At 34.8% G+C, this 23,102-nt stretch overlaps 1 protein-coding gene across 2 annotated transcripts in view; it reads right to left on the reverse strand.

The window, feature by feature from the left end:
- The window catches only part of LOC148951863 (uncharacterized), a 55,531-nt gene that overhangs the window by 25,023 nt on the left and 7,406 nt on the right, over positions 1–23,102 (reverse strand). Inside the window, exons 2-5 of one of the 2 annotated variants that reach the window (XM_089089373.1) lie at positions 22,633–22,797; positions 16,121–16,421; positions 8,384–8,544; positions 4,593–4,751 (exon numbers count right to left, since the gene is read on the reverse strand). In XM_089089373.1, coding sequence (XP_088945499.1) covers positions 4,593–4,751; positions 8,384–8,544; positions 16,121–16,421; positions 22,633–22,797 — 786 coding nt within the window. The remainder of the gene's footprint in view (positions 1–4,592; positions 4,752–8,383; positions 8,545–16,120; positions 16,422–22,632; positions 22,798–23,102) is intronic. The other variant, XM_089089374.1, reaches the window with a different exon arrangement.

A 23,102-nucleotide genomic window follows, 5' to 3' on the forward strand; every position in this document is an offset into this window, starting at 1 on the left:
TTTTTCTTCAGTGCAAATAAGAAGGATCTACTTGTTTTTAGGCCATTGGAGTTAGGTTTGCCAAGTTGGGTAACATCTTCAACTGGGATTGTGTTGCCAGCCTTATCGGAGAGCCCTTCTTTTAACTCCTGAATGGATATTTCTGGGGGAACATTATAAACTACTATTTTTGTTGGTGATTGTTTTGGGTTCCATTTAGATGCATTAATTGGGGTATTCAGAAGGGATTTTAGGTTAATTATTGTGTCTGTTGATTTCTGATCTTGGACAGCTATAAGCAGAGATCCATCACGGTTAATATTAAGAAAGAACATTGATTTTAGCAATTTGAAAATTGCAACTCTTACTGCAGTAATCTTTTTTATTTCAAAGGGGGTAATAGGAGAAATTTTAAGGTAAATTCCTAAGTTTTGGGAGGGAGGATCTTGGGCAGGGAGAGGGGAAATGCTTTTGATTGGGGAGATTTTTTCAGTTTTTTAGAGCTTCTAGAAAGGACCTCTTGAAACCCATTATCATCATTTATGGTGACATTAGCCCCTACACTTATCATTGTCCTATTCTCAGAATTTGAGCTATCATTTGAACTTTGAGATAGTGAGCTTGACCAGCCAAGATGTGTATCAGTTTCACTGTCATTTGAGGTGGGATCTGGGGGGACTTTTTTTTTTGAGGACTTCTAATCATTGCCTATTGGAAAAAGCTTTAAACAAAAACAAAACTAAAACAAGAAGGGATAATAGAATGATATCAAACCGTCTGCACTATACTATGGGAGGAGAAACACCACAGTATAGCCCTGAGGATGAATTGAGCAGGATTGGTTCGGTACAACTTCTGATTAATTGAGATAAATTTCACAAGAAAATGTATTTTAAATTTCTTAAAATGTTGCTGTTGCTGGTGGTTTTTCTTTCAGCCTCTGTACGTTCTTGTCTTTCATCCTCTATTTTCTCATCTACTATTTTATGTAAAGTAGAGGTGTATACTTTTCGCGGTCTAGAATTTTTCTTAATTAATAGAAGAACCCAGCCAATAATTTCCATCTGAAATTTGTCAACCCTCTTATTTAACTCTTCGTAGGGTTGAAAATTTTCTCTGAGTGCTGTTTTTTATGCCTCGTAAGCGATGTACGCCACGTAAAAAAACCTATCCAATTCCTTATATAGATCCTCAATAATCTGTTGACGTTTAAGAACAATCTTTTTATCCTCCATCCCTTCTCTTAAAATGTCAATATGACTCTGAATCATTTCAACAATTGCCCGTACTTTTTCGTTTTCCTTAACAATTTCTTCATATATTTGTAAGCGCTTTTTATCGGCCTCCGTAAGGATTTTGAAAGCAATATCTTCTGCCTTGCTAGCTCCGTTGAATTCTGCTACTCTTATCAAAAAGACCGTATTGCTATGATTAATGTCTTTAGACAAGGTTCTTTTTAGAAACTATTGGTTGCTAAATATCTTAGAACTACTATTTAATCTAGAGCTAGCGTTTTTAAGGTTAGTTGGTCTCCATATATTCGGAATCCAGAAATTTTTCGGTTGATCTCTCTCAAAAGCCTCCAACTGGGCCTTTTCTGCTCCACTTCTACGTTTCTTTTCTTTCATGTCTCTTTCTTTATAGGCTACTCTAGCCTTTTCGTCCTCTTTTCTATTCTTTCTAATTTCATCTTTCTCAGCCTGTATTTGTCTCTCATATTCTCGGTGCTCTCTCTCAAAGGCCTCCACATTAGCCTTTCTTTCTATTCTCCTACTTTTTCTATGGGCTTCACTCGCCCCTCTCGGTCTTGAGTTAATCTTATCTCTGTCCGACATAATTTCAAAATTCCGTTAACTTAAATTACCTTTTCAGTCTAAATGAAAATTCTTTTATCCATGTAACTTCCGGTCTCTCGCGAAAAATTGCTGCGTGTCAATTAGCCTTATATTTTTGCACAGTAATTAGTTGCACGATATATTGATTCGTAAATTTTCCAATTATGATCTAACAAGGCACAGACCATTATAGATCTTCATAATTCTATTAATTGATTCCGTATTTTTTTTTCTCTTTATATGTAACCACAATAGGCTACTATCACTATGTAGGCTAACTCAACTAGTCGCTTCGAAAACGCGGAACTCTTTTACTATCAGGTTTACTGATAGGACCTTTTCTGGCTGCCACCAATGTTCGTGTATTTTATTACAGCTGGCACCAATGTTTGTGTGATCGCCACCTGAGTTATACCGGTAGGCCAAAACGCCACCTGTATTATAGTGGTAAGCTACAACGCCACTGGCTTGGTAATATACGGGTGTCACCACTTATTGGAGGGGAAAGCCCCGTCCCCAAATTATAATGTGATGCCCGCGACTACCACATCGGTTCTGCAAATATCGGGTCTGATACTACCCGATTTACAGTATACTCTGTCCCGGGGTATGATAACGCGATCAAGTGGTCAAATAGCCACTTTCTAAAGCCAAATGTACCCGCCTTGGGTTACCACTAGAAAATCTCTAACTCTCTCCTTGGAGGTAACAAACCCCCCTGTCAATATAATAATGACGGTATCTCGTAACTCTATTCCTACCCTGCCTGGGTTCCGGGAAAATTAGTAGACAGTTTGTAGAAACTATCTTACTTGTATTCTTCCAAAGGGTCACAATAAACACATCTAAAAATCCCCATTACAGACTCCCTATACGGGGTCTCAAAGTAGACTAAATCAAAAATAAAATTCTGTACACAACTGTTCATAGGGGTGGACCTTCGCTTGGCCCAGCCAATAATCTCAATCCCCATTCGTAACCAATTCTACCTTCCCAGTCCTATTATTCAATGTCTCAAACCAGGAAGTACAAAACTACAATCTACTTCGAAGCTTACTTACTGCAACACAACTATAGCTTAGCAATGGGACTTTTAAATTGTCATCGTGAATTATACAATAGGTAAATTTAAGACAATGTAGATAAAATAAAAACGGGTCATTTATCTGAAAAGAGAAGAAACAGGGGTGGAACCCCAACAGTTGTATGTTATTGTCTCTTTTCTTTTGTATATTTTTGTTTTGCTGATAACAGCCCTTGGACATAGGGTCGAAATATTCATTTAAATATAGAATTCCACTGTTATCCGTAAGGAATAAGCCTCCAAAGGCTTATATTACAAAAATTGCTAGGGTTAACATTGTTTTCCGTTCTAGTAACAGAAATTTCTCTTAATTTTGTTTTACCTGTTAAATTCTAACGAAAATAACAGAAGTGATTAATTATCATTAATATTAATTAATTATTTGCTAATAGCTACAGCCTAAAATGGTAAATAACAACAAATCCAGGCCCCAGACTGCTTACAATGCATAAATTCACGGGGCTAACATTATCGTCCGTTTTGGAATTCTAAAAACAAAATTCGTTTAATTTTGTGTTAGCTGTTGTATTGGAACGAAAATAACAAAAACAAGGATTACTCCTCATTAATTATAATTTTTTGTTAATAGCTTCAGCTTCAAATGGTAGAAAACGAACAAATTTAGCCCCTCAAAATGCTTATAATGCATAAACTACCAGGGCTAGCATTGCCAACTGGTCTGGACTTCTAGTAACAAAATGATCTTTTAATTTTGTTTTGCCAGTAGTATTGGAGAAAAAATAATAAAAATGATTAAATTACTTAATGACAATTTATTTGTTATTAGCTTCAGTCTAAAATAGTTTAAAAAAATCAGCCCCCAAAATGCTAACAATGCATCAATTGCCAGGGCTAACATTGTCGTCCGTTTTGGACTTTTAAAACAAGAAGTTACGTTTAATTTTGTGTAAGCTTTTGTATTGGAAGGAAAATAACAGAAACAAGGATTAATACTCATTAATTATATTTTTTTGTTAATAGCTTCAGCTACAAATTGTAGATAAAAACAAATTTAGCCCCTCAAAATGCTTACAATGCATAAACTGCCAGGGTTAGCATCGCCACCTGGTCTGGACTTCTAGTAACAAAATGATCTTTTAATTTTTTTTTTGCAAGTAGTAGCCTATTGGAACAAAAATAATAATAATGATTAAATACGTTAATAACAATTTATTTGTTATTAGCTTCAGTCTAAACATTATCGTCCGTTTTGGACTTCTAAAAACAGAAGTTACGTTTAATTTTGTGTTAGCTGTTGAACTGGAGGGAAAATAACAAAAAACAAGGATTTATCCTCATTAATGATAATTGTTTTGTTAATAGCTTCAGTTTCAACTGGTAGATAACAAATTCATCCCCCAACATACTTAAAATGCATAAATTGCTAGGGCTAAAATTGTTGTTCGTTCTGGACTTCTAATAAAATATAACTTTTTCGCATGTTGATCAACGGTCTACGTAACGTAGTTACTGATCTCCTGATTCACTACCTTCGGCCGGGAATGCAATGGGTGGTTGGGGAAACATAATTTTTCCCCAACTAGTGACGACATTTTTAAATCTTGTTTTACCTGTTATATTGGAACAAGAGTAATAGAAAACGGTTAATTATCATTAATAATAATTGAGTTTTGCAACATGCCCTATTTCTTCCTTATTTGAATTACACATTCAAGAGAATGAAATTAACTTACAGATACATAAAACGTTTCCAAATTTGAAAGAAGAGCTTCAATTCCAGTTTGTGAACTCCTAGCAAAACAACTTGCAGAAAATGTTTTTAAGAATGTAACCATATTGCCCATTGATACCTCATTGATGATAGCTGCAACTTTGACAACTTCTTCCTCTGTCTGAAAATTAATAATAGCCCCAAGATTAACAGCAGATAAAAAAAGCACTTGCAACTTTATTATTCTATTTAGAAAGCGTTTCTTAAAAAACTGGTGACAAGAATGCAATCATTTCGTCTATTTATATTTCAATGATGATAGGTGCAACTTTGACAACCTCTTCCGCTGTCTTAAAATTAATACTATTAATAATATTCGGCGGATTAACAACAGATAGAAAGACGATACTCTAATTTTTCTATTCTTTTTAGAAAGTATTTCTTTAAAGATTGGCAACAAGAATATAACAAGTTTGACTTTTGATATTTCATTGATGATAGCAGCAACTTTGACAGCTTCTTCCTCTGTCTGAAAATTAATAAAACCCAGGAAATTAACAGCAGATGAAAAAGCACTTGCAACTTTATTATTCTATTTAGAAAGCGTTTTTAAAAAAACTGGTGACAAGAATGCGATCATTTCGTCTATTTATATTTCATTGATGATAGGCCCAAATTTGACAACCTTTTCCGCTGTCTTAAAATCAATAATATTCGGCGAATTAACAACAGATAGAAAGACGATACTCTCATTTTTATATTCTTTTTAGAAAGTATTTCTTTAAAAATTGGCAACAAGAATATAACAAGTTTGACTTTTGATATTTCATTGATGATAGCAGCAACTTTGACTGCTTCTTCCTCTGTCTGAAAATTAATAATACCCAGTATATTAACAGCAGATTAAAAAAAGCACTTGCAACTTTATTATTCTATTTAGAAAATGTTTCTTAAAAAACTGGTAACAAGAATGCAATTATTCCGTCTATTTATATTTCATTGATGATAGGCGCAACTTTGACAACCTTTTCCGCTGTCTTAAAATTAATAACATTAATAATATTCGGCGGATTAACAACAGATAGAAAGACGATACGCTCATTTTTATATTATTTTTAGAAAGTATTTCTTCAAAAATTGGCAACAAGAATATAACAAATTTGACTTTTGATATTTCATTGATGAAAGCAGCAACTTTGACTGCTTCTTCCTCTGTATGAAATTATTAACTGCCAATAAACTAAGATTAGGTAAAAAAAAACACTAAATTTTCTATCCTTTTTAGAAAGCATTCCTTGAAAAATATGGACAAGCCTCTAACAAGTTTACCTATTATGACCCATCCACCTACTGGGTGTTACCAAGTGTATCATTGATGATAGTTGCAACTTCGACAGCCTCTTCTTCTGTTTAGAAATTAATAACACCCACTAGATTAACAAAAGAGAAAAAGATGGTACTTACATGTTTTATTTTTCCTAGAAAGCCTTTGCCAAAAAATGTTGGCAAGAATATAACAAGCTTGTTAAATGATAACAGCTCCAACATTGATAGCTTCTTTCTTCCATTAAGGACGTACTAAGCTGTCTGAGGCCAACGCAGCTGCGCACGCTCCTCCTCCACCCCCAGTCTATCTAAAGGTTTACTCTTTATCCCCTCTCAATAAGTTCTAATATCCTTTAAATCCATCCTCGTGACTTCTCCTCATCCCACTGAAGAATGAACTGCTTTTCGTTTGGCTCCAGATTGATGGCCAAAAAGAACAACCTTTGGTCACCTCTCATCCTTCAGCCGTGAATGCATCCTACCGATGTCAACCTATCATTTATGACACCCCCCTAAAAAGTGGGATAGAACCTAATTCTTTGTACAACCTGTTGTTTCACATACTGTCAATCAAACGGGTACCAAAAAATAGGCGTAAACAATTCATCTGGAAAACGTTTAATAAATCTTCTGCTGCCTTCCCAAGCCTCAATGTTTCAGTGCCGAACTTAACCAGGATCATTACCATAGCTTCCACTGATTCTTTAGTACAAGCAATCCTGCACCTAAAACGCAATACATCTTCCGGCATTAATAAAGTGAATCCTCTTCACATTCTGCATGGTAGTGAGCTGCGGGTAAACCATATTGCTCTTTTGATACAAATGATTCTAATCCAAGGAGTTTTACTTTCTTTTTCAATTGGAGATCATAGTCCAATACCAAAGGAAGGAGAACTCACAACCCTATGCTCGTCGTTTCGCCAAATAACGGTGGCTACTGCTTTCTGCAAGCTTTTTGAGCTACTCTTTATCGACGATCAACAAAGTCATATGTTCCACCATATAATTTGACTTCCAGCCTTCTCTCGGCATTGCCGACACTCTCTCTGTTGTCGCAAAAGCTCTGACCGACGCTGATGCATCAAGAAAAAGTTTCGCGCTAGCAGGTCACGATGTGCGTAACGTGTTTACTTCTCTGATTCCCGCTGCTATGCTTCTCCACGAAGCAAAACCTAGGATATGCCCTTCATATATCAGAGCCCATCGTGACATGTATTCTTGTCTTAAAGTTTGCCTAACGCTTCATTTATCATCTAGAGCAACCGGATCTCCAACGTACCATCCTGATTCTGCCCATACACCCACTTATGTTATTCGTGATAATATTGTTGATGTCAAGAAAGGTGCCCGTCAAGGTACAGCTTCTTCTCCTTCACTGTTCAACAATTGAGTTCTTGATGCGGAGTCTACTGCCCCCACGTCTTGCATCCTCACTGGTCTAAATGTGTCTTAGATTTGAGTCACACTACACAGCACATTAGCGACGTTTTTATATCACTAGAACCCAAGTATGCAAAACTCGGTCTTGAATTCAATGCTGAAAAGTCAGAAGTAGTATGCTTCAACTGGAAGCAAGCACCGCCACAGGATATTTCTCTCCGGAACAGAAGGATCAAGCCTACAATGCACTATTCTCCTAAGATTTAAACATCAAGTTCATAAATGTAGTTGTACACATTTTAATAATTAAACATATTCTACGTATCCAGGCACCAAACATTTTTAGATCCCTGGATTCCCAACGGAAGCAATAGCAACTTACTTGTCTTTTAGATTTTATAGTAACAAATATATCACAGCTGACACCTTGAAATTTTCGAAGTCGAAACAGATAATACTTGACAACATTGCTGCTGTGTCAAACGTTCTTACTAGTATCACCTATAAATTGGCCATGGATCAAAAAGTACCTACAAACATTGCACCTCATAAAGAATTTGTAAGTAGAATCCAAAAATTGATTAGGGAACTTAACTAGAAAGTAAACAAAAAAGAGAGAAACCTTCTTTTACTACTTCTAATAATAATAACTCACTGCAGCACCAAGCCGCCTTAGGCCAACACAGCTGCAAACGGTTTCCCTCCACCCCAAGCTTTACTACGTATCCCCTCCAGTAAAGTTCGAATTCCCTCGATATCCTTCCTTATGACCCCTTCCCAACCGGTCGGAGATTTTGCCCCTGATGGATAGCCGAATCGATGCCCCAAAAAGCACAATATGGATAGCCAAAAAGCACAATATGGATAGCCATAAAGCACAATATCGATGACCAAAAAGCACAATATGGATAGCCAAAAAGCACAATGTGGATAGCACAATCTTTGGCAATCTGTCATATTTTATCCGGTCTACCCATCTTAACCTTTCTGTATTTATATTCCCAGAAAGCGAGATCGTGTTTTAATATTGTACTTGCTAAGTTGTCAAATGTCAACCCAAACATTTTTCTTTTTATTATAATACTATTAAAATAAGAATATTTACCTCTTTGATACGTCTATGACAAAGAATAACAAGGCTCTCGAATTTCTGGCTTAACTGAGGATGAACTGGGATGCTACTCAGCTTGAACCTTTCACTGGCTTGAACTATCAACTCTTCTACGCTAGGTGGAGTTGGGTAGGGATACAGTTTCATTCCTGGGGCTGAAAATTTACAAGAACCTTATGCTTCAAAACATAGTAAGGGTAGGGGGAAAGGGGGAGTTGGAACGTTTCATTTTTATCTGCTTTACCTACTCAATTTACCCCTTTTACAGGGAGTCAAAAATAAAGATCAGAGAATAGGCTCAGAAATATAATGAACATCAAGAGTTTAAATGGTCGTTAGCCATTTGGAACTCTCAAGGATGTTCTACTTTTTCCTTAACAGTTCAATGTTATTCAAATATTCGAACATTACTGTATTATTCCATCTTTTCATTACTGTATTTTGTCTTTGCATTTCATTAAGTACCCCAACATCTAGTCATCCTTGTCTTATGGAGATCCATCCATATTACCACATTAATTATATATATATATATATATATATATATATATATATATATATATATATATATATATATATATATATATATATATATATATATATATATATATATATATATATATATATATATATATATATATATAAAAATATATATATATATATATATATATATATATATATATATATATATATATAATAATAACAATAATAATATATTGCGAAAACAGGCTTGCGCCTCTATCTACAAAAATTTAAATAATCAAATGCTTTATCACTATAATGATTGTCAATCATATATATATATATATATGGAGTATCTGCATTTCGCACTTTTATTGGAGCATCTTTGTCAAATTTCATAGATATGAGTACAGATATTATTTGAAGAAGTATTCAGACGATACGAGGTTATAGCCCATTCCTCGGGTGTTTTTTAACTACTTCTAATACTACAAACAACTCACCGCAGCAACAAGACGCCTGAGGCCAACACAGCTACGCACACTCTTCCTTCATCCCAATCTATTCAATCCCTACCTCTTTACACCCTCCCAGGATGTTCCCATTTCCTTTAAATCTTTCTTTGTGATATCCTCCCACCCCAGACGAGGACGACCTGCTTTCCGTTTAGCCCTAGACGGTTGGCCGAAAAGGACAATCTTCGGCTATTTGTCATCCTTCATTCGCACAACGTGCCCTAGCCATCTCAATCTTTCTTTCATTATAGCCTAGAAAGCGGGAGTGAGCCACATTTTCGCACAGCCTAGTGTTTGAGATAAGGTCGGTCAGCCAGGTATCCAAAACAAACCATAGGCAATTTTTCTGGAACATATCTAGCAAATATGCATCGTTTTTCGAAGCGCACATGTCTGAGAACCATTTATGACCGCTATCATCACCGCAGTTTCTAAAATTCTAATCTTGGTACGTAAACTTGTCTTACCTATCTTCAAAACGTTTTTTAACTATGAAAAAACACCAAGGTCCTTGGTTGTTCTACTACTGACATATTTACTCACCGATCATCGTTCCTAATAATACTACCTAGGTAGATGAAGCTTCCCACCTGATCAATCTTTTCGTTACCCAACGTCACCTTTTCATTTTCACTTATTCCTAGCCTTAGTGACTTACTCTTCTTAATATTCATTTTCAAACCTATTCTAGCACCCTGAACTCGCAAAACCTCTAAAAATTCATTCATTTTGCTCAAACTTTCATCTAGGATGCTTAAATCATCAGCATAACCTAAGTCCAGGGGAGTTTTTCCTTACCATTTGATTCCGTGATCTCCCATTGCCTTTCCGTGCTCCTTAAGACGAAGTCCATCAAAATCATCCATACAAAGGGGGATAGAACACAACCCTGCTTAACTCCTGATTTAATACAAAACCAGCTGCTAAACTCAGTTCCTACCTTAACCGCAGCAGTGTTATTCTCGTAGAGAAACGCCTACAACAGCATAAAGATGATATCACCAAAGCTCTAAATTCTAATACTGCTATTGTTTCTTTTTATTCTGCTTTAAGCAGCCATGTATTTGAAAATCCTAGCCACAAAAAACTTTTGAAGAATCAGCCCTTATTAGCAATGACCTAGGTATAAAGCAGATAGTTCGAGAAGCAATTGAAATCAGACTTAAGATTGATCATATTATTTACTTAAATAGGGACTTGGGAGAATATTCACTAAATGCTCTATACACAAATTTAATTAAAAACGATCTTACAAAATATTAAATAATCTCTTAGACCATACTGCTTTTCCATTTACGAAAAATTAAGCAAGAAAAACGGGTTTTAATTTTGATAAAGCAGTGAATAAATATTAAAAAAACAGTAGACATTAACACAGAACCAGTCACAAATAGACCTTTGAGGTTAGCTATCAAAAAGGCAAGATTAACAATAAGAACGTGTTTTTAATTATTCTTCTTTCATTTCAATGAATATTCTTGTTTCATCTCACTTTATCTATCAGTCCTGGTTGAACTTCGCTGAAGTAAGGATGCTGGGGCTATTTAAAAAAAATCACTTTAGTTTTGATTGGTCGTATGTTGTTGTAAGTTTTTCTGCTTTTATATATTAATATTTTGCTGAGGACGGCCCTTGGACACAGGGCCGAAATATTCCACTGTCTTACGAGAAGAATTCCCTATTGTTATTCTTGTTTCTAACGTTTGTAATGGAAAGGCAGTGTGGTATTCGTCGGTATTTACATACAAGGATAAAACCTTTGCTAAAGCCCTTCAATCAACAGTATCCAACGCTTGCTCATAATCTATAAAACTGAGGACCAAAGGTGTTTGACAACTCAGGCACTTCTCAGTTATTAAACTAAGGGTGAAAATTTGGTCGACATATCCCCTACCCTTCCCAAAATCGCACTGTTCTTCTCTTAAAACTTTGTTTACAGCATCTCTAAGTCTAAAAAGTATCATGTTACTAAGTAATTTGCAACCTACAGAGACCAGAATACTGCCTCGATAATTACCATACTCACTCGTATCACCTTTCTTATACAGCGGTTTAATTAAGGTTTTCCTAAATTCGTTAGGTACTTCCCCATTTTCAAAAATCATATTCATTATCTTCAGTAACTTATTTCTAACCTCAGAGCCATCATATTTAAGAAACTCATTCACCACCTTATCAGCACCTGCAGCCTTATTATTTTTTAATCTCTTTAGTACTGTCACTAATTCTTCCTCACAAAAAAAATCTTCCTTCACATCCAAGGTATCACAAACTTTTTCATTTTCCTCTATATCTTTTCCTGCAACTCTATCTTGGTTTAGCACATTCTCGAAATGTTCTGCCCATATCTCTTGAACTTGTTCCTTATCACTAATTGTGCCCCGTTACTATCTTTAACTGGGACAAGTCCGGATTTTCTGCTTCCTCTCAATTTATTAACATGTCAATACAATATTTTCGTATTATGCCGTCTAGCTGCATTTTCCAGATCCTCGGCAATTTTATCCATGGCCTCCACTTCACACCCCCTTAGTTCACATTTTGATGCTTTCTCCACTTTCTTTACATTCTTTTTGTTTTCATATGATCTAACACTCAGATAATTCTTGTAAAAGCCCCTTCGACTCTCTATTAAACAAAAAGCTCGTTCACTAATATTCCTACCTGCAGTCCTAACTTTCTTCCCTAAGACACCATAAGCAACTTTTACAAATTGTTTTTCTTAAATTATTCGAGCCATCTTCCACGTTGTCAAATTTTAAACTCTTGAGTTTAGTATCAACTGTTCCTGGAAAGTTTCTCTCAAATTCTCTGTCTGGAGTCTAACAAAATCAAAATCACTGAAAAAAACAGCAAACATAACTGAAACATTTAAAGAAAGTTTTTTAAAGAGATTTTTACTGCAAGCAAATAAATTCAACAAATTTTCAAAAAAAAAATTAAATAGTTTACACGAAAAAAGTATTTTGCTACCTAATGAAAGACTTGCACTCTGCAAGAAATATTTAAATAAAATCAACTGATTTTTCCTGGGTAGAGAACAAGGAAAAGGCTAGGGTTTTCATGGGAGGCTCTATCAGTCAATAGCTCAGATTTTCCCTACTGAAATAAAACTTTTTCGTTCCAAGAACAAAAATATGTTACTATAATGGAATCTTTTCTTATTTATTTTTCTATTTTATTTACTTTAAAAGAAAACACTTGAATAATTGACAAAAAAATTTAAAAATTAATTTAAAAAATCTAAAACTTACTAAATACTACACAATAGAATTGAAAACCCTGGAAGAAAAAGTAGCTACCACACGAAGTTTGATCTTCAAGCAGAAGTATTTTAAAATCTAGTGAAAAGTAAACTGAAAGAAAGGAAAATAAAAGTAAAAATTTGTGGATCTCCGATGAGAAAAAAATCTATCATTGTGGTATCATTTGGTGGATAACATAGTGGCACCCCACTTAATTGCGGTTTTCAGGAGAAGGGGGTTTTCGCAAATTACATTGAATAAACATGATCATTTCTAAACATGTTACAACAACAGTAAGACTGTTTCGACTCGCACTTCGCATAATGTCAATGAATTAGCATTATTAGAATCATCATCTGTACTGATGCAAAGAAGTCATCAATCATACTATTCTTCTTCTTCTTTGGATTCTTACGGAGACACGTTTGCATAATTTCATCAACAGAATTAAATTCCAGGTCCTGCGACGGGCTAATGTAGCTGAGTTAGAAGTCCGGTCCTTGTATTATCACGCACTGGTCGCCACCACAGGACTAAATCACAACAAAATAATTCTGTCACACATATGAAATATTCAATACCAGAACCATAACCCTCTAGTCGAACCGCTCTGTGTGGGGGGGGGGGTCACTTAGCGGTCTAGAGGTTGTGCAAGCCGGCACCGGGTGGTAACTGAAACGTTCCACCCTGGTTGGTGACAAGCTTGCTATATGTCCTTGTAAAAATTCCTAGAGACTATAAGTTCCTATACATGAATTTTGGACAAGGCGGTTGTAATAGTGTACTTTGTGTTTCGCTCTGACACTATTTTTAGAGTTTATGGGTTATTATATTTCTTAGTATGGGACTGGATTGTCTCTTACTAGGTTGTAAGCTACCGCTGTAACCCGAAAAAGACCCAGCAACTGAAACACCGACAATAAATGAAAGTTCAAATAGGGATAAAATCCTCTTAATATGCAGTGTTTCACAAACAGTGATAGAAATTCACAAAAATACCAGATATTTCGGTCACATATGCAGTGACCGTTATCAGTAGTAAAACTAAACTAAAACAATTTAAAACAATAGTTTATATACGAAATAAAATAGAACTACATATCCTTTAATTCTCTAATTCTTTTCAAAGCAAAGGCGGAAGCTAGCCTCTTTGACCTTCTTGGATTTGGTTTATTAGCAGTCAATGATATAACACTTGGACAGAGGTCAAATACATTGTGTGAATTGAACTTTACTCTGTCAGATTTTAATCAATTATCGCAGATTGAGTTCAGCCCAAATTTACCTGTGTCACGATTGAAAGCAATATTCTTGAATAAGATTTTCTTTATTTCAAGAGTTTCACGAAAATTCTGCTTTAAACTCCGTTCACTAGAAATCTAGATTTCTAGGGAATAGAGTTCCCTAGGAAAATTGAAAATATGTTCTGAAAAGGCTGAAGTATAATCCCCAGACTTAGAATCTTGCTTTAAAGCCGAAGAAATAGAATCTACTTCGGAAATAGAAAATATTTCTATTTCTAGAAATAGAAATAAAATAATCAACCGCGACTAGTTTCCGCCTAATTTTGAAAAAAATTAGAGAATTAAAGGATATGTAGTTTTATTTTATTTCGTATATAAACTATTGTTTTAAATTGTTTCAGTTTAGTTTACTACTGGGACCGTTGAGGGCATTTGTGACAGAAATATCTGGCATTTCTTGTCAAGTCATATCACTGTTTGTGAAATCCTGTCTATTAAAAGGATTTTATCCCTATTTGAACTTTTATTTATCGTCACGGAAAGGCAGTGTGGTCTCCAAAATTATCTATGAAACACCGACAATTGTGGACATCCATTATGTCATCAATGGCTCTGGAGGATTTTTATCCCCTCCATATCAAATCAACGTTCTTGGTCAAAAAGACCAAGCAGGAAGTCATGCAACTATCTTCAGGGCCCCCTCGGGAGACCTGTCAACTTGAAATTTCAACCTCCCTGGGTTCCAACTTTGTTTGGTAAATAAAACAAAACTGGCGCACAATATGAGATTTTTTTCTCGACGCGCCCTTTTTTGTGCTTTTATCGGATAAATTTGTAGAATTTGTGATCTATTAAAAATACGACTTAATAATTCATCAACAACAGTTTGTGTTTGGTATTTAAACAGATTGTTTTACGCCAGCATATAATACATTGAAATAATTGGTGATCGCAAAAAAAAAAAAATATTAAATATGGTAAGCATTAAAACAAAAATATAATAAATAACTAAAATTAAATAGAAATAAAACTAAATAAGCATATAAAAAAAACATATTTGCCTACTGATGAACGGATTTGACTTTTCCAAATTATGAAACTGCGTTTCACATTGAGAATTTAATTTCAATTTTTGTAAAGAAAAAAAGGAAAAAAAATATGATAACAAAAACAAACCAAACCCAACGAAGCAAGACTAGCAATTCATAAGTAATAGCTAAAAATAATAAAAAATTACACTCTTGATATTTTAGCAAAGCATTCCAAAATTTTAGAGCAAATGTTCAGATTTTTTGCCAACCTAAAAACATTACCTAGTGGACATAGTCAGAGGTATTCAAAAAGTGAAAAGAAAATACATTTTTGCAAGTACGCTGAGACAAAAGTAAACGAGAAAGTAAGGTTTCACAAGGAAGGAAGCTTCATAAGTCTTTTTTTTAACAAAAGATAATTTTTTTAGTTTATTTAAATAAACTTAGTTAAACGAGTATGCGTACGAGCGAAAGTCTAATCACAAAGTAATTTATGCGAGCAAAAAAGAAAAAAACACGTTGAATTTAGGTGAAGTACGGATTGTTTAAGGAGGAATGGTAGAAAGCAATCTGTAAATATTGCCTCGGGGATCCACGAGCAAGTAATAATATTGTTTATTTTGAGACCTTATATTTATCCTCATCAAAGGTAAGATTAACCCTAAAAGGGCCTGGGATTGGTACTATGTGGTGTATGCACACAGACATTGTTGCCAGGTGAAAGTAGCACTATTAGACTTCCATCGTCCAGGCATACTGATGTCGAGGTGCTTCCACTATTCGCAAATTTTTAGGAGTTTCTCCTCTTTACCTAAAAGAAAAGTTGGGTTCTCCAAAACCTCCCCCAAAATTATGGTTTGTAAATACACGAAGTTAATATAAGCACAAAATGTCGTAAAAGTGCCCGACAACTCGATTTTCTTTAAGAGAAATTCGAAGAAAGGCCCAAAATTCCAGGATAGTGGATGCAATGGTTAGAAACAGCTTCCGTACCTAGTATCCAGGTCGTCCCCAATATTTTTGTTTTGGGGAGGGGTTGATTTACATAAAAAAAGGCTTAATAAACGCATCGAAAACATGTTTTTATGAATTTTTATAAAGTTTTTACGAGGCAGACAAACATTTGCATTTGGAGGGGTGTTCAAGCCCCTCTAACCCCTCCCCTGAATACGGCCTTGGTATCTACCACAATAGACAACATAAATATTGGACAGTTTTGAAAAAGCAAACTCACTGCGTATGAAAGACTCTTTTGACTTTTCAAATTCCTGAGACTGCGTTCCACTTTGATGTACGTCAGTCCGAGCTGGATATGGAAAATTTGGATCAACTGGACTAGCAAGGTATGGTGTAGCCCGTCCTGATCCAGCTTGTGGGGGAGGTACACATCTGTAAAAATCTAAATCACGTGGGGGTGGAGTAAAGCTAAATCGTCCACTGTCCGTAGAGCTTGGAGAAGGAGTAGACGGAAAAGAACTGGAATCTTGGAGTTTCAAGAGGGCCATAGCAATTCGGAATGTGTTGTCACCTCGATCCTTAAATAAGAAAACTAATTGCAGAAAAAAAATATTTAAAGAATCTGAATTGCTTATTATTTTGAATGCATGTTACTGTGAATCTCCAAAATCTGGATAATGTCGACATTTACCCGGAAATATCCGAAATTCCTTTTTCTCTGCTTTGATTCAATTAGCTTTGCGAATCAGCTTTTTCGGTCTTAGGCAAGCTTTGATGGTAAAAGTTAGGTTGGCTTAGGTTATAAATATCAGAAATGGGTTGAAAACCTAACCCAACCTAACCTAACCTGTCACCATCAAACCTTGCATAAAACTGATAAAGTTGACTGACAACGGTGACTACATCCAAGGAGAAAAAAGGTCTTTCGGACATTCATCGGTGAATGTCGACATTCACCAATTACAGACATTCCCGGTAACATACATATCAGATAATTTACGAAAAGCCCTGGGTTTACAACACCATTATTTCAATTAAATAAACAAATATATCGTTTGAACCACTACTAAAGGGAGTATAGCAACCACTTAATAACAGTGAACTATTGCGCCTGATACAAAATTACAGTTCTGTCATGTTTAATTAAATAAAAAAGTAAAGTTAGAAGTTAAAACAAGTCTCTAAGTATGTTGAATAGTAATTTTTTGAAAATAAAGATCTACATACAAAACATTATAAATTTGGGTTTAAAAATAATAAAACGGTCCTTACCATTCTGTGAGGTCATAACCAACCAACAAATTAAACATAATTTATGCTAAATTATACCATAAGTCGAAAATCTTCCCGCAATTACGACAATCAATGAAGAGCTAAAAAAATACTAAAAAAGGACAAAATTAAACAAAACCAGTCGGTAAATAAAACGATATCAAGTAGATCTTTCGGCAATGACCATTGTTTTGCTTTATCCGTTTTATTCACTGTCTAAAATTTATTTTTGTTTGGTTTTGTTATTTTCTGAATAATTATTTATCGATCTCAGAACGTAATTACTTATATGTAATTACTTGTGGTCTCAGAACGTAATTACTTACATTGAATTACAATTACTACTGAATTACTTACAATATATTACTTACAATACTTACAATGAATTACTTACAATTAAAGGATCAAATAAGATACACAGTAATGAAGGATTTAAATTGTTGGATTGTAGGTAAGATCGAAACTTTTTCTATTGAGATTGAAGTTTCGGAGAAGAAAAAGTTGTTAGTTTGTTTAGTATACCGGCCACCTAGTGCTAATCCGGAGGATCTTCTTTACGATTTTGATAAGTTTATTTCCGATACAGCGGCGACTAAATTGGATGATGGGGTTTTTATTGGTGATTTTAATTTTAATCTTCTTAATTTAAGTAGTTCTATCCTTGATTTTTTTAAATCTTATGTTGTCGCACAATTTTTTTCCGGTAGCATAAATACGGACACGGATTGCTAGTCAGTCGGCTACCCTTGTTGATATTATTTATTTATCGGCGAATTTTATACCGAAAAGTTATTGCAACGTGATCATATGTCCAGGTTCTGACCATCTTCCTTAGGCATGCGTAATTCGGGACACTGGAAAAAAGGTTTTTGAAATGGGGAAGACAACAGCTAGGTATCTTAAGCCAGAAAATCTTAAACAATTTCAAGAAGAGATAAGCATAGTTTCTTGGGAGGAAGTTATGAATGAAAAAGAAAACGCATCGGTGGCGTTTGACACTTTTTAAAAAATATTGTCACCTACTTATGATAAGTGTTGCCCTGTGAAGGTTGTTCCTAAGAAGAAAAATGCCCCAAGGAAACCGTGGGTGACGAATAAAATTTTTGAAAAAATTAGTGAACGGAACAGACCTTATCGGTTGTACCTTGATTCTCCAATGCAACAAAACCTTGAAGAATTTAGGAAAATTCGGAACAATGTGAAGTCCCTCAGAAGGTCATCAATGAAACATTATTATTCAGAGAAGTTTCGTGATAAAAACGGTGATGTTAAGGGAACTTGGCAAGTGATAAATGAGGCACTACTTGGTAATAACTCTATAGACCCAGTGGATGAACTTGTAGTCGGTGAAAAACAAGTTAAAGGTAAGAAAGACGTTAGTGATGAGTTTTGTAAATATTTTTCAAATGTTGGAATTGACGTTAAAAATGATGTTGCTGACCATGGGTATAAAAATGAGCTGTTTATTGATGACCATGGGGAAGGTAGTTCCATGAAATTCGTAAAGTGCACTCAGTCTGATCTCGACGACGCACTGGAAACAATAAAATCGAATTCAGCAGGAATTGACGGTCTTAGCCTTAAAGCATTTAAGGCTGTCGCCGCTTACCTTTTGCCTTGTCTTCTATGCTTGGTGAACCTATCTATGGAAAGAGGTCAGTTCCCAGATGCTTTAAAACAAGCAAAAATTATACCTTTACATAAAGGTGGTGACAAAAGAGAAATGTCAAACTGGAGACCTATATTGATTCTACCACTGTTCTCAAAAATATTTGAAAAGGTTCTTCATAAGAAACTATATTCCTATCTTAATTCTCTTGGATTTTTATGTGACATGCAATTTGGATTCCGGAAATCTCATTCTAATAGTCATGCCGTGCATTATTATCTTGATGTTTTAAAAAATGTATTTGAGAGCGGCTCTACTTTATTAATTATTTTTATTGATTTTAAAAGAGCTTTCGATACTGTTAATTTTGGGGTGTTGTTATAAAAGATTTCCCATTTAAGTATAAAATTACATTGGATTCTTTGGTTTCGTTCATATTTGTATGGTAGATCAATACATGTAGTAGTGGGGGACATTGTCAGTCCACCTCGTCCTGTACTATGTGGAGAACCGCAAGGTTCTGTGTTAGGTCCGCTTTTATATTTAATTTATGTTGACACATTACAGTTCTACATCCCTGATGCCGCCATAACATCCTTTGCGGATGACACAGCTATAACGATTGCTGGAAAAGCTTTGAGTGAACTTGTTTCAAAAGCAAATATAGTGCTACTTAACCTGCATATTTTTATTAATCTTAGTTGCTTAGCAGTGAATGCGAGTAAAACTAATTACATGATTTTTAGTCGTACTGGAGTTATTGATAATATTTTCGGTTTGGTTAATTTTATTGGTACGGAGATTAAGCAAATATTTGATACAAGGTATCTTGGTTTTCAGATTGATTGTAATTTAAATTGGAAAAAATATAGTGAAATTGTATCGGTGAAAGTTGCGCGGGGCTTAGGGCTGATTCGTAGATTTAAACATGTTTTTCCTGTTTTAGTTTTAAAAATTTTATATGTTTGTCTTATTCATCCTCAGATTGTTTATGGTTGTTCTGCATGTACTAGTAATTTGGTTTTAAATTACAAACAGGTAAAAAATGTGCAGAATAAAGCGCTTTGCCTGCTCGGTGATTTTGAAAATTGTGAACGTAAAATGGATTGTTATCGCCATTCTAATATTTTAAATGTTGGGCAGTTGAGGGATTATCAGACCGGTATTTTGGTGTATCAGTGCTTAAATAAATTAGCACCTAATTATTTTTGTCATGTATTGTCATCGAATTCTACGTACCATTCTTATGATACTAGGAATTCCGCGGACCTAGTTGGTACATGAGAGACGACACACTGCTAGGTCTAGTTTTGTATTTAGGTATGTGGGTGTTTCGGTATGGAACAGTCTTCCGGAAAGCACTAGGATGGCTGAGAGTGTGTCCTCTTTTAGAAATAGGTTCAAGAATTTCTTAATGAATAAGGATGGGTGAGGGGAGGGGGCTGTATTCTATCTTCTATCTTGTGTAAGTATTGGTTCACGGTTCCCATGAGGTTTATTTCTTATTTACTTATATGATTACATTTTGTTTTTTTGTTTTTTTTCTTTTTTCTTTTTTTTCAATATATATGTAGTAAGTGAGTAAAATAGTGAGTCCTGCCACAAACAAATCTGTATAGATTTTCACGTGGTAGGTCTGTTTGATATGATTTTTTTGTGAATATTGGTCTTAATAAAAAAAATAATGAATGTTTTCTAAAAAAAAAAAACAATGAATTATTGAAGTTGGAAGATTATATCAAACAAGATGGTTGCAAGGTGTTTAAAGGTTACAAATTAAGTTGCAGAAAACCGAGGTACGTGGAAGAAACATGCGGTGGATCAGAGTAAATGAGTGTTACAAATGGAGATCATTAAGAGTGGCGTTAATTCACGAAAATTTTGAAGGGGTCAAAATTCATTTTCAAATTAGAAGGGGGCAAAAGATGGGAGTAGAAAATTTTCCGTTTCTTTAAATGAAAATACTGAAACAGACATTTTTTCAATGAAAGAACAAAACAAAAAGAATATTTTCTAAAATATATTGTAGGTAGCATATTCACTCCCCTGCATCTCCCTCTCCCTAATTAACGACATTGTCATGAAGGTTTCTCCCGCATCCCATCAAGGAGGAGTTCCTTATGAATGTGTTTATTAGTTTTAACTAGCTCCCTGAATACTTGCATAAAACCTTTAAGCTTATCTATGAGGATTTTTTCTCAAACCATTATCTAAATAATTTGAACTATATACCTGTATACTTACTTGTTTTAATAATGACTTTTAACTTGCTCACTGACTACGATAATAAAAAATTAAATCGGAGACCTTATGAGGGAGTAAATAAAAAGGAGCAAATGACGTGGCAATAGCCGAGTCAAAAACTCGGAACCACGATATAACTTCACATCATTATCAACAGAAGATTTACGAGTGTGTTCATATAGCTAATTGGACTTTGGACTTTACAGTCCCAAACTGCACAAAGGACTTTACAGTCCCAAAAGGTGGTGCTGATCTCCGCTTAATGCCCCTTCAACCAGTAAGTGCGATGGGGGCTAGGGGCAAGCCATCCTGTGCTTTCGCATACCCTCCCTGTTTACCTTCCCCAGACTTCTCCTGGTACCCATTTAGAGGTGGGTAGAATCTGGCTGAGCTTATAGAGTCACGCCATTGACCCTCGTTTCAAACCAAATAACCATTCGGCTAGATAGAAGTATAATAATCATATAGATGTATATCTTAATTTGAATAGAATTTACAAATCACAATTTAGTCATACTCTTACCTTACATTCTGGAATATAGTGTCGAGTTTATAAAAATTTAAGGAAACATTCGGCAGAAACAAAGATAGAATCTGTCCCATTAAAAGAAAAAGTCTAAAGAAAATAAACAAAAACAAACAGACAAATTCTACAACAGTTTCAGGAAATTGTGCGAGAAGTCGCTTTTCCTTGGATCTAAAATTTTGTGCTCATTAGTCAAAATACATTGCCTATACTTTATTTAAAAAGACTAAACAGAATATATAATTAAAAGCTGTACTTGATTTTATTATCAAGATGCGTTGGCAACAATTGGTTATACATAGATTATCAATAATATGTTTTCTACTTTAAACATATCAATAAGTATGTGTTTCTTTATATTCCACTTAACTATGTTTACGTTCATAGGGTATACAAACCAAAACATTTTTTTTCTCGTTATTGACTGATTTTGCTTACTATTTTGACTTTCTTTTTAGTACGGGGAATTATTGCATTTCCCTTCTCTTATTGTATTATTTTGTTTATTAAAAACACAATAATGTTTACGACAATCCTGAGCACAATTAGTTATACACTACTTAATTTAATTAAATCACGAATTACTTATTTATGCCAGAATAGATATGTTTTTAAACATCATGCATTGCATACAGTTAATAGGATGTTAGCCACAGAATGTTTTAATAGAAACCGAAGAGCTAAATATTAGCCAAAATAATCTAAAGAGGCAAATATTAGCCAAAGAGCCAAATATTAGCCTATACAAGCTAAAGAGCCAAATACTAACCGAAGAGCGAAATACTAGCAAAAGAACCTGATGGGAGAGAAAGCAAGAGAGGGAGGGAGAGGGAGGGAGAGGGAGGGAGAGGGAGGCACTATACCGGTGACACATGATCATATCCTGTGTTTTAAAGATTAGAGACCAGATCTCTTCCCACCGTCCCCAAACATACTAAGTCCCCAGTCCCCCCCTCCAGCACCAAATAGAAAATAAAGACTATGTACTGAAGTCTCAAACTCGAGCCCAAGCTATGCGAACAACCATGGTATATTAAACTTATCATCGATAAATTTTATGAAAAGTTAATTTATTCAATTTTAAACCAACGGTTGACATGCTGAAAATAATTATGTAGAACACTCGGTAAAATCTTACCACATTCTTTACATTCTTTGGTTTCCATGGGTCATCTGCATTCTTAACAGTTGTAGGAAAGTTTGTAGGATAGGGATAATAGCTCGAAGGATAGTCTTGTGAGTTGTAGAGAGTCTTCTCATTACACTGTCGTGAACTGGGTCTACTCCGATTGCACGTGATTTTCTAACAACAAAAAGGATAACAGGTGTTTAGTTTCTTTTTTTGTTTAAAATTCTAAAACGTCGAAACAGGATATTTATTAGAAATTAAGGTAAATAATTGCTTCTTGGATATACTTTCTGTAATATTCAGTCAAACTTCTAAAGCAAGCTAGTACTATAGTACTATCGCCTATGATGACACAATTTTCGGCTCCAGTACCATCAGTAAATTAAAGAATTAATTTAACAATACCTGACAAATAATTTATCGACTACTCTGGACAACAGAGCCGTACCCAGGGCCGTACCCAGGATTTTTTTCGGAGG

The sequence above is a fragment of the Artemia sp. Qi Xiang Cuo genome, chromosome 5, assembly GCF_049724085.1.
Source record: "Artemia sp. Qi Xiang Cuo chromosome 5, ASM4972408v1, whole genome shotgun sequence".
Lineage (NCBI taxonomy): Eukaryota > Metazoa > Arthropoda > Branchiopoda > Anostraca > Artemiidae > Artemia > Artemia sp. Qi Xiang Cuo.